The following is a 13379-nucleotide window of genomic DNA, read 5'->3' as shown; positions in this document are numbered from 1 at the left end:
GACTTTCTTTCTAAATCCCAGGCAGGGATCATCTTCCCCCAAGGCATTGACGTAGATGCCCACATAAACCTGAAGACGTTACAAGAAAAAGAACATTGAAGCCTGATGAAACACAGTGCATATCACCACATTGTTCATTTACTGCTGCAGTTCCAGCAACTGGACCCATGGCTCTGCAACAAACTTTCTATGGGTAGAGTCATAATTCTCAGCATTTAGTCTTCATAACAGTCACCTGCTGAGCTTTCCAAAAATGCAGAGACCTGGGCTAACACCCAAAATTCAAGTTCTTTAGATCTGTGGCATTTTAACAGACGCCCAGGCAATTCAGTGATGTGCAATGAGAGGACCACACTGAATTAAATTCTGTATATCAGATAGGTCTTTCTACTGTGTGTTTTCCTATCATCAGCATAATTTCAGTAGATTCTTCTGCATTGTCACCAGCCAGAACAATACAGAGTTATTTGTCAGTTTATTTTTATTTTCTTGGTACATATGGTTTTAATTTCCAGGATTAGAGGAACTTGCATGTGACACAGACTTATGTGTGTGTGTATATGTGCAAGTGTGTGTGTGTATACACACATATACATATACATACACACATATATATACACATATACATACATATATATGTTTTTTTTTAATTTACTAACTCTATAAGTTCCAAGAAGCAAACAGGAAGAGTAAGGAATCATTTGGATAGTACGACGTTACTTCTGTGATACTTAATTTCACTCAAATGTCACTAAATGGGCCACTAATGTCCACTTTTAGGTTTATTTGTACTCTGGGGGCTCTTGCTACCACCTGTTAATAGTTCACGATGCTTTGTTTGTTAATGCATTTAGCCTTCAGAGCATCTTGGTCACTGATCACTGAAACAGCAGATTAATACCAATCCTAACCCTGTATGTGTCTTTGTGAGTGTGTATGTATTTTAATAGTATATATGTTGATTAATAGCGTAAATCTAGTTACATCTACATATTATGAGGAACCACCACTATGGAGATGTTGCACAGAAACAGAATTCTATGCAGACTTGTGTACCTGCTGATTCTAATATTGTTAATTTGTTACAAGCATGCTTTCAGGTATTATATAGCCTGAAGCGTAGGTAAATGCACTACTTGCCCCAGGGGTTGTGGTTTTAAGATTACCTAATTGCTATGAGTCCTGTAAATCTGGAATTGTCTTTACTTCTGTGATTGCTAGTTCTTTCCTAAAATTTCGTTCTTACCTATATAATGGAGGAATAAAATCTTAGCATGTCTTATCTTTCTTTCTTAGGCATTTTTGGCTTAGGATGTTTTCTTTAACCACCTAGTCAGGTTCTCACCTAGCTGTGTCTATTCTGGATTATAGGGACTTGAAGTTATTTCCCAGGGAGCGTTTCATTTCTTAAATGGATTTCTCTTGTAGCCCTTACATCCAGTTTTTGTTTTTGTTTTTGTTTTTGTTTTTGTTTTTGTTTGTTAAGCTAAGTCCAACGAACATAATTAGAGATCTAGCCAGTCCTTGTTCCTTGACCCTTTCTCCCTTTTCCCATTCTTTCTAAGTGGATACTGAATCAGCAGTTAGTGAGGCAGTGAGGCAGTGAGGCAGCATGGAAAGAGTGGTTTTAAAGTCACGCGAGCTCAAATTCAAATTGACCTTAGACAAATTGCTCAGTCACTCTGCATCTCTGTATCTTCATCTATCAGATAAGAGTAATTTCATCTTATAGGTTGCTTTATTAATTGAGTTCACATACACAAAGGGACCAGTTAAAAGTGTGAGCTTTTTTTCTTTTTCCTTTTGAATCTCCAGACTTTTACTAATAATGACCCATCTCATTCAGCACTTCTACAAGTCCCAATGGTATTTTCCAAAAAGGGAATTCCTGGAAGCCAGCGACAGTTTTCCTTGTATGTGTTGTGATAATATTTTGGACATGATAAAGCAGTAAATAGCTTTTTAAATATTTATGTTCTCCACACCATGCATGCCAAGTGTGTTTCCTCACTCTCTCTCTCTTTTTTTTTTTTTTTTTTTTTTGGTGCCAAAGAGACAAGCCAAACAGTGTGAGACGAAAATACTGTCAGGACACAAAGTAAGCTTGTCTAATGTGTACTCTGTGCAGATGTAACCTTAACGGAAAATAGTGGAGACCGCTCCCTAGTTGCACAGTGATACCTTGATGAACGAATCACTTGGGGACAAAGCTCCTTTCTAAGCAATTCAGCTGAGTAAATTTTTATTTTAAAACTTCGTGAATCAAATGAAGGAGTACTGGCCAGAGTCATATAATTCAAAAGTAATTTTCTGGTTAAGCTGTGTTTGTGCACAGAGCAGAAATGTCTTCTCACAGAGTCGGTCTGTTGGTAGGAAGGTGAAAAGGTGGATTGAGGGAGAAACTGTGAGGCTCCTTCCCTCTTGCAACCACCACGCTCCCTCCCGTGCTTAAGCACAGCACATTATTACCCTTGAAGTGTCGCTGCTCTCATATATTTCTCCCCTTTAAAGCAGGAATCAAAATGATTAACATTTTGAGTTATGGTTCATCTCACATTATACTGATATTACTTAGTAGTGTCTCAGTCCTGGCCACAAGTGAGTCACTGAAAGAGAGTCTGACTTAACTGGTTTGGTGGGGTGGGGCAGAGTTTGGCATTCTTATAGAGATTCAGGGTTATGAACCACTGTTTTAGCTTAAACTTGTATTTCCATAATGTGGCCTTTGTTTGTATAATATCCATGTTTATCCATGTACGGTCTGTAAAATATTTGTGTCAAAATCAGTTGGGATCAACCCTTAGAATGCAGGTTCCTATGGCTTCACCACAGAACCACTGCTACAGAATCCTGAAGTGTGTGGTACACATGCGTTGAGTGCGTTTATGTGTGTATGTGATGGAGAGAGAAAGACAGAATCTTTGTGTCTAACCAACATGCAAAGTGATTCTGAGTCTTAGTAATTGCTATCTTTGTTAATTTCTCCCTCATGGAACAAAACTTTTGACTAAAACAACAATACCCCTTCATTCCTCTTTGCTAGCAGAAAATTCCCACAAAGTGGTGATGAGTGGGGTGTTTACATGTGATATACAATTTATATTTCAAACAATTATTATTTCTAATAATTATAATTTACACTCAAACTGAAAAAAATCAATCTTGTTTGTAAAAGAATGGGAAATTCAAATTCAGACAACTGAATGCTCTTTTCTAGTTCTTATTTTCTATTTCTTATTTTAATGTATAAGATTATTTAAGTGTTAAATTGATGTAAATATCCATTAACCTATAATTATCTAATGACAAATTTCTAATGTATACTCAAAATTACAAGTCAGGGCCTTATAGTCATTATGTAGAAATGTGAAATTTATTTATGTTCAATCTCAATTTCTCTCTCTCTCTCTCTCTTCCTCTCCCTCTCACCCCTTTCCCATCCTCTCCTTTTTGCCACTTTATCTCTTTTCCTCTCATTATAGCATCCGATGAAGAAGCGCCAACTACAGCAGGTAAAGTTCCTATGCTGTAAAGATTATTCCTATTTAATGTAATTCCCTTAATAATAGAGACCTCTTAAAATGTGCTTTTTCAGGTCTCAACCAGAAAACTGGCAGATTTTTATTTCTTTCTTTCTTGGACCCATTATGCTGTCCTAGACTAAATGATGTTGGTTATGAGTTTTAAATAAAAAGAGAAGATAAGTGAAAATGAATTATCACAGAGGAAAACATAGCACAAAACATCACATACACATTAAGGAATAAGGAAAATTAGAAAATTAAAACACTGAGAAAAATGCCAAAAATAATAAAATGGGGAGAGAAAACTAAAATGTAAAAATGCAGGAAATAATAAAATGAGGAGAATGAAAAAGAGAAAAATGATAGAACGTACTTTCAGAAATCTGACTTTTCATGATGGAATACTGCATTATCAAATATATGCCTGACATTGAGCATGATACTCATTTAAGTTTAAGGATAAAAATCATGTTGTTGCCGCAAATACTCACTTTCTTTAAAAAAATAATTTTTACAGTTATAACCTAACAATGCTGAGACCAATGCAAATGGTAGAGACCACGTGGTATTTTCAGCATGGCTCCAGGACAGTGGGTGGGTCAAAGAGAAATGCTAGGATCCTAAAGAACAGACACATTTGTAAGAATATAGGAGACACTACCACCAGTCTGCTTAGTAAGTGATAAAAAGCCCAGGCTAGCAGACCAGCAGCATCCAGAAAGGGGGATGAAGCCCTGGGATGGAGGGGGGTTAGGGGCTGGTTGGAATAGAAAGACAAGACTTCAGAACCAGACTCTTTCTTAGGCAAAGTAATTGAGGAAAGGAGTTAGGCTTGAGAGAGAGGAGCAGGAAATGGTTACTGGAACTAATGGGGCTTGATTTTATAGGAAGTGGGGAATGTAACCCTGTTATTGAAACTCAGGTACAAGGCAGGGTCTTTTCAATTCATAGACCTAATTTATTTCAACTGGTGGGAGACTTCTTGATTTCTGCTGTTCTCTGAAACTGGGGAGGGATTTTCACTTGGAAAAGTAAGTTCAAAAGATCAAACATTCAATGGAAGGAAATGAAATAGACATCTTACAAATATCTTTGGTCAACTCCAAGGATGCCATATTGCATTACACTCATTTTAACTGCCTTGAAATGGAATCACAGAATAGGATAAGCTCTCAATTAATGTTTCTTTTTCATAATATCATTAGATAGATTATAACCTGATTTGGATAAGAACTCCCTATAATTTTCTCCTACCCTAGTCCTATTTTGTAGCCTATTTTTAGAAGCAACCTCATCACGTGACCTTCTAGCAAACTTATCAGTTGTTCTGAGTTTCATCTGCCTAGTTCTGACTTCTTTCTGCCCTGACTTGAGGGTTTAGTGTTTACAGAGTTTCTCCATGAGTCTGTTTCTCAGTCATGATTGAGTTTTCTCTTCATGTGAGTACCAATCCTTGTGAGTACCCATGCTTTTCTAGCTCAGTCTCATTTCTCTGATATTCTTACATCCCATTCCTTGCTATCTTGCCTGACAAGGGATTTTGGTGGCTTTGCAAAAGAATTATTATTTTTGCATGATGGAGATCAATTTTAACTTAATGTAAACTGTGCTTACGGTATAACTATTTCTTGGTGTAATTTTGTTATTTTAAAATTATTTGAATAATTTCCCTGCTTATTAAGAACATTTTTGGATAAATGCAACTTATGAACATTTTTTCCTCCAAATATTTATTTATTTGACTCTAGAGTGATCTGAACATCATAGAGTTTAAACTGTGTTTTAAATATATTTTTGTTTTCAGATAAGAGCAGATGTTTTTGTTGTTGATTTCAACACAGATGATTAGAAAAGAACAATGTATTCTTAAGGAATATTTTAACTAATTTCACATACAAATGATATTAACATAAAGAAAATTTGCACTTAGTAAAGCAGACATTCCTTTTATATAAAACTACCAATGGGAGCCAAATTTTTCTTTTGATTTTATCAAAGTGTATAAGAGAGAGAGTATTATTGTGTAGTTGTATTAAAACTTTTGACAAGATATATTTGTAAGGCTTAGTTTTGTAAGGAATATGAATAATTGTAGAAAGTGGATTGTGATTTTTTTTTAGTCCTTTTTGGTACTTCTTACCTCCAGTTATTTCAACAATTATTTTTCTTAGTTGAACATTTATTATTCTGTTTATGTGTCTTTTCAGTGATATTTATCAAAATATATCTTTTATTTAAAACTATTATCCATAATATATTTACTATATTATTAATATTCTCTGTTTTCACTCTCATCTCCTCCCATCAACAAAATTTATCTAGAGTGATCTTTTCCAAGCTCAGACTGCTTTATGTTTTGTGGTCCTTCTTTAATTTATCTTCCTTTCCTCTTATTTCTCCATTCTGTTTAAATTATCAACAAAATGGAGTCTTTTGTTGGCCGCAAAAATTGCACCTGAATTAAACTTTCATGTCTCCTCACCCAATATCTTTATCAGATTCAATTTCTTCCTTCAGATTCACAGCATAATTGGACAGTAACTTCTTCTAATACTTACTTTAGTTTCTTCAAATTATTCAGATACTTCTAACAGGAGATCTGCTACCCTTCCAAGTTCAACAGGAGAAGAAGTAATAAAGTAAATGGGGGTGTTTCTTGGTGCCATATAGTCACACACACCTGATCACTAGTTGTTAATGTATGAATTATGAATTAAAACTTATTTTAAAAATTAATATATAAATGCTTTATCTAAACATGTAGGTGCCTAGTAGATACTACTACTGAGTGATACTGCGTATTAAATGTTTGCAGTATGGACATTATATTAAAAATCTAAGTTATTTTTACCTGTGAGGTACACAGAATTGGATTAATTATAATTCAATAATTGTAATAAATTATCATTGTTCAGAATATTTTTTAAAGAAAATAGATTTCTGTCTAGACTAACATATACTGTAAAAAATTAGGAAGAGGCTATATAACTCAGAGTAAATTAATGCAATATTAGATAGTGTTTTACTTGTATTATGATACTACAAAATGATACGGGCTTTTCTCTTTACAACAGAGCATATTTGATTTGCCTTATATTTAGAATTATTATGACTGCCATTATTAAAACAGACAAGACAAGTGATCACTCTGTTCCCATATAATTCCTTTTACAATATTCTTGTGCTTCAATCTGTCTTATTTTTTTTCAAATATGCCCGATTTCTTTTATTTGAACCTTTCCCTGCAGAAAGCAAGGACTTACTGACTGCTTTTTTATGTGGATTTGTAGAAGGGATGCATGATATGTCACATCTGCATTTCTCCTCATGGAGCTATATCCCTGTATAGAACTTGAAGCATCCACTTGATAATTATTTTCATCTCCAAATGTTCTGATGGGATGTATTAGCCTACAGCAACATGTTTGTAGCATCTGAGTTAGTAGGGCAGTTTTGCCTAACACCTGTTTTCGTAACTACTGGAAGCATCATTTTATTTATCTTAGCTGAATCTTATGTTCAGGTACTTAAACATCTTATCATTGAGTACAAAAACACATCCACTAACTACACAAGAAATTCCTTCAAACTAAGTTATGTCCCAAGATCTAATTATAAACTAATGAGATTCACATTTTTAAAGCAACCACAACAGATACTGTACCTCCATATGAGTCATGTTTAGAGGTGATATATGTAATCCAATTATGTTGCTATTGCTCAGATAATTTTTGGTAACTCTGTTTTCCAATTTCCTTCAAAAATTGCAATATCAGTTATTCCCTTTCATACACTAAAAACTGTGCTGCTATATTCATCAGACTTTGGTCTAATAAGTAGGCCTTCAAAAACAAAGACTTCCAGATATTAAGATGTGTGTAATATACGTGTGTATCGGTGGGTGTGAAATACAGATCAGTTCATAACTTTAATAACACTCTTTAGTGAAGTTAAGTCAGTGGCTGCTTCTCCCATTTTGTACTAATCCAATTTTCATTTATCTTTTATTTAAATATCATAGTAAGGTCAGGCTTGATAAACTGATTACACCAATGCCTTTGTTCATTCCTTTAAAAAAAATTAAGACATTTACATAAGAAAATTAACTGCTAAAAATGAACTAATCGATACAAAATTCTATCTATTAACTAGAATGTGCATCAAATCAGGCTTATTCTCATATAAATTTCTTCATTCCTCTTAATTTATTTTGTTTTCTTAGCTATTATTTTACCTCTAGAAATACCATTTATTCACCAAATTAATGAAATCATTATAAGAATTAAAATAGGGACAGAAATGGAATATATTATTGAATGGGATCAATCAGTCAGAAAATGAGACAGTGGCAATCTTATAGCTGTACAATAAATCAATGCCTAAATTTAATCAAACCACAACTTACTGGGTTTTGTTCATACTACCTCAAAAACGAAGCTTGAATTTTTCCTTGTTCTCTTGCCTAAGGGGAGATTTTTAATTGCTTTAATAGTCATTTGTCATTTTTTAATATCACAGAAAGAAACTGAGTTTGAATTTATATGAATGTAGTTATTAATACTGAGTCAGGTCATATAATAAAAAATTATGATTAGGAAAAAATTGAATTTTCAAATGAATATAAAAGGAACAATCTTTTTAGCAATCAGCTATGTTGAAACACTAAACTACAAAAGCCATATGGTTCTTCACATGTTTATAAAGTTAAAATTTCTTAATATACTTAAATGTAAAACTGCATTTGGGACTTATTAACATCTGTTCCCAACTGGTATGATGACAGAGGTTACTGCCTGGATAAGTAGTTTATGCTAGACATCTTGTGAGCTGTGTGATGCCCATCAGAGGTGAGACAGCAGTGATTCGGCACAGCTGAGCTTCATCGTTTTTACTAGTTCCTTCTCAATCTCTAAATATGTTTTATCTTTTAAATGAAGAACATCTAAGAACTCATCACATATAAGGGAACATTGGCTGGGAGTAATAAAGATACAAATCTATAGTTTTATATATAAATATGTATTTATAGTTTTATAAACAGACTATATACAAATAAGCTATATATATGTGCAGCAAACGCAGGACACAGTGATTAGATATTTTCCCCTAACTTTCAAAATACTGTTTTAGTCTTACAAAAATATTACTTCTGTTTATAATGAGCTTTGTGATTTTTCTTAATTATGCTACATATTTCTTATAGATCTCTTTCCTGTTTTCTTGTAGAGTTTAATTCTGCATGGCTGACTATGCTCAATTATTCTACAACTCATGCATTTTGAAAAGGAATGATATCCAATCATAGTATTCTCTAATGAACAAGAGTTGCTTTTACATTTTGATCTTAGGACTTTATTTCCTTGGGGGTCTGAAGTAAAGCTTCACATCCTTGTTTTTGTTCGCCTACATTTGTTACAGACTTTCTCCTTTTTTATACAGACATGCCTATTTTCCCTCTAGTGCCTGGAGCAACTTGACTAATTATTTTATCAAGTATATTCTTGTTCATAAATATATGCTAAGCAGGCTTAAATATTGAAACCTAATATATAAAGACTAAAAAGTTTATTACTACAAGCTCTAAAAAATAGAAAGAACTCATTTATAGATTCTCAGTGGAACAGGGAAGAAATCATTGCTTCTAAAGATTTAGCTTTGGTCAATTCACTAAAACATTAGTGAAAAGACCTAATAGTGCTTGCTTACTTCTTTTTTGATATAACAAAACTTCCTTACTGAAATATATTTGATAATGATGTTGAATTGTGAGAAAATAATTGTTATTTAAATTTATTTTATATGTAGATAGGATTTTCATATTTCGTATTGTTATACTTCTATTTTACTCAGATAAAGTTTAAAATAGTAATAAAGATATGTAGATGGAAAAGGAAAGTATATCAGACAGTGTTCTCCAGAGAAGCAGAATCAAAAGGATATATACAGAGAGAGACATATAAAATATGTAAAATAATGAGATTTATATTACAGAATTGGTTCGTGGGATTGTGAGGCTGGCCAAGTCTGAAATCTGCAGGGCAGGCCAGGCCAGTTGAAAACTCGAATTTCTGTTTTACAGTCTTTAGGCAAAGTTTTGTCGTCTCAGGAACCTTCAGTTTTTGCTGTTAAGGCCTTCAACTGATTGAATGAAGCCCACCCACATTATGGAGAGAAGTCTGCTTTATTTAAAGTCAGCTGACTGTAGGTGTCAATTACATCAACCAAATACCTTCACAACAGTATCTAGATTAGTATTTGACCAAGCAACTGGGTGCCATGGTCTAGCCAGGTTGACACAGGAAATTTAACCATCACAGAAAGTGAGTAAAAATTATATAAATGCAAAATATTTTACTTTTCACCAGATTTATTTCAGGAAAACAGATCAAGTGTCATTTCCAGTGTTTGAAACCAATGCACATTGCCCTACTGTCTGTGTACGCTTAGACTTCAAGCCTTATTTAATTTCTATTCCTCCTTGCATTGGTTGGATTCATTGTTAAGGCCATCTCCGATTGTCTGGGTCAATTTTTTTATTGTCCCAAGTTTCACCTCAAAGTTGATTATAAATAGAACACTGAGAAGTATTAATTTAATATTCCAGGGATTTCTTTTTTTAAGCTCAGGGAAGGCATTAAACTTTCCAGTTCATGATGGGTGGGATAAAACCCCTTGGACCTGAAGCCCTGAACCTATGCCTTTAGGTTTTTCTATCTTCAGATAATTAGCCATATGGTTCCATTTACAGGTTTTATTTTCATCATCTGTAAAATGGATTAGTGACAGTGCCCACCTTAAAGATTTGCTGTAGGAATCAGATATGATGATGCATTAAAGTGTTTACCACATGATGGCCATTCTGTAATAAGTGTAGGGAACCTAAGCGCAATGTTGTTTTCACTTTCATTATCATCATTATTTGCCATGTTATTGTTATTTTTATTATGATTATTTGTCAAGCAATGTGCTGAGTATTTTATGTATAGTACTTTATTTAATTTTCATGATAAAGCTATACAACTAATTTTAAATATATATATATATTCCTAATTAAAGAGGAGAACACTGAATTTTAAAGCATGAAGAAATATGTCCAAGGTTACATAATAAGCAAGTGACAAAAGGATTCAAATTCCAGTTTCTCTGGAAAAACTTGTGCTTATTCTACTGCAGCAAACTGCCTTCTGTTCACTTATAAATACTTTTAAATAGCATATATTTCTTTCAGTGGTAAGAGAAATACACAGCTATCCAAGATGTTTGTCATGCATAGGTTGTAAAGCTATACCTAATTACATGTGCAAAATTTTGCCTATTATTTTAAATGGCAATCTGATTACTGTAGTGATTTATGGACCTTGTAGACATTTTTAAAATAGTAAGATAAGAAATGACAATCCCTCTGACTGCCTTTATCCATATTGAATATTTGCATTTTTATAAAACATCCTGCCTCAGTCCAGTTGGTCTTACAGCCTTCTTCATCCCAGTGGCTCAATCTAGAATCTTCAGGGTCAACTTTGATGACACCTACTACCTCTCCTTCTCACAGGACCCGTTTAGCCTCTTCCTCAAAAATATATCCAAAATCTAATCACTTCTTGCCGTCACATATGCCACCACCCTGGTCCAAGTCACCATCTTCTCACATTTGGCTTATTATGCAGTAGCCTCCTACTGGTCTTCTTCTTGGCACCCTTGGCCCATCTGCAGTTATAGAGAGGCCAGGGTAGTCTCTTACAAGGCCATAAGATCCCGTCACTCTGCAGCCCTAAGGCTAAATACTTTAGTAATTCTCGCTCACCCCTGCAGTAAATTTAGGATTAAAACTGGATATAACTTGGACTCTTCTCCATTACCTCCCTGGCTGCATTTCCTCTACAGCTACTCTGTCCTTCCTTTTCTATAAAACAAACACAAACCTTGAGCACATTCCTGTCTTGCACAGGACTTTGCATTCACAGATCCATTGTCTGACAGCTTCTCCTGTAAGGTCTGCATGTCCTCTCTGTCTCATCCTTCATGTCTTGACCTAAAGAGGCCTTCTCAGAAAGGCCCTCTCTTTATCTGTAAAAAGGTCACACTTTCTCCATCTTGTCATGGTCCCCTGCTGTGCTTTTTTTTTAATGTTATCACTGTCTGCACACTTTTATGTATGTAGCTTGTTTATCTTCTGTCCAGCCTGAACATAAACTCCCCAAGGAATGGGATTTTTTATTATTACTGTTTTATTCAGTACTGAATCCCTAGCTGCTGAAACAAGTATTCAGTACACGGTAGATGCTTAATAAATATTTGTTGTGTGAGTGAATTAATGAATAAATTAAACCCTACTGATTTAATGCTAATTTTAAAGCATTATTAACCCAAGAAAATACATAGTTCTTCCCTGTATGCTGATACAGAGAGAAAGGGTGATGATAGATATATTTCCCAATTTAGGAAATAAATAAAAGGATAACACTAATAATTTGATGACAATCTTAAAGTTGCTTTAAAATTACTTGAATCCCTTGGCAGTGAAAAGCCATTACATTGATCTTTGTCTGTTGTTGCAGTAGAATAAAATACATTACGTTTAGTAATTCTTTTAGCGTGGTGTCCTAACAATGTCAGTAATTCAGCCATTGTTTAGTAATTACTGAACAGAAGCTGCAGCAGTGATTTCTAAGAAGCTTGAGACGACAACAACCACTGTCTAGTGCTGGGCATGGGTAGAGGAGTGGGTGGGCTTAGGTCAAGGAGGCAGCAGAAATGGTGTTAGCAGGACCACTGGCTTCTTGGACTCTTAAGTAGAATAAAAAAGGGCTTGCAAATTTTTTGTGCAATAACTTCCCCCTTATTGCTTTGTTATCAATTTATGTCTAATAAGCTCAAAGACATTTTCAAGTAATTTTATTTTCAAACTTGAGTGAAATGTAGAATTTTAAGCCTTTGAGTAATACCTTTAAAAATAAAATAAAATGTATCTGGATACAATACTCTTGGGATACACCTTTCTGTTTATAATTATTTATCCAGTACAGCCAAGATTTAGAGATGTATTCTGTGTTTTGCATCTAATTTTATACTTCTCAAAACATAAATCTACATGAGAAAATATCCAGAATTTCTTATCTAATTTAAATGTTACAACATCGTTGATTGTTTTAGAAACTTACTAGAGTTTCTTGAAAACGAGTGAACAATCCAGTTCCCCAAAATAAAAAAGAATAAAAACCACTGTACATGTCAAGTAATAGTTTGTGCCATGGGTTTAGTTTTTTTTTTTTTAAGGCAGTGTGATATCTGTCTGAGACTGACGCTCTCTGAAATCTATTTCAATCCATAACATAGTGTTTAAAAAAGTGTGTTGGGAGGAATTGTGGAAGTACTAATCTATGAATATAAACAAAGTTAAATAAGAATGATCAGAAAGTGAATAAATAGGGACTTTTCCCCAGAATTTTAACATTCTGCATCTTTACCTGTATAAACACATTGTTTTGCAGTAAGTTTTATACATAAGAGCATGAAGAAACCACTGAAAATTCTGATCCATGTTGAGCTCGTATGATAGGCCAGTCCTCAGTCTGATATTCTTTCGGCAGAATGCTCAAGCAAGTGGTCTAAATTTCAGGATTTCTGAGAATTTATAGAGCTCTAGAAGAGGGAGATCAACATATTTTTAAATAACTTGAGTTTTCAGACTGTAGGGTATTTTTTCAGTCTTCTGTGTTTATATCTTTCCAATTTCTGTATTCCTTGACATTTGGGTGGGTGGTGGGAGGTTGATAGATAAAACTATTGCTTCACACAACTTTTGTTTTCACTGGGAGAATGAGGGAACCAGTAAAATCTGTTCCCATAAAGGCA

The 13379-nt window shown here is 34.1% G+C and overlaps 1 protein-coding gene across 2 annotated transcripts in view; it reads left to right on the top strand.

Moving 5' to 3' along the window:
• The window catches only part of EDIL3 (EGF like repeats and discoidin domains 3), a 394119-nt gene that overhangs the window by 142008 nt on the left and 238732 nt on the right, over positions 1 to 13379 (top strand). Inside the window, exon 3 of one of the 2 annotated variants that reach the window (XM_006178645.3) lies at positions 3483 to 3512. The exons of the other annotated variant lie outside the window; for it this stretch is intronic. Coding sequence (XP_006178707.1) covers positions 3483 to 3512 — 30 coding nt within the window. The remainder of the gene's footprint in view (positions 1 to 3482; positions 3513 to 13379) is intronic. 2 annotated transcript variants of the gene reach the window in all.

This window comes from Camelus ferus, chromosome 3 (genome assembly GCF_009834535.1).
Source record: "Camelus ferus isolate YT-003-E chromosome 3, BCGSAC_Cfer_1.0, whole genome shotgun sequence".
Taxonomy (NCBI): domain Eukaryota; kingdom Metazoa; phylum Chordata; class Mammalia; order Artiodactyla; family Camelidae; genus Camelus; species Camelus ferus.
The sequence above is the reverse complement of the archived record's forward strand: the minus strand, read 5'-3'. Positions and strand labels throughout refer to the sequence as shown.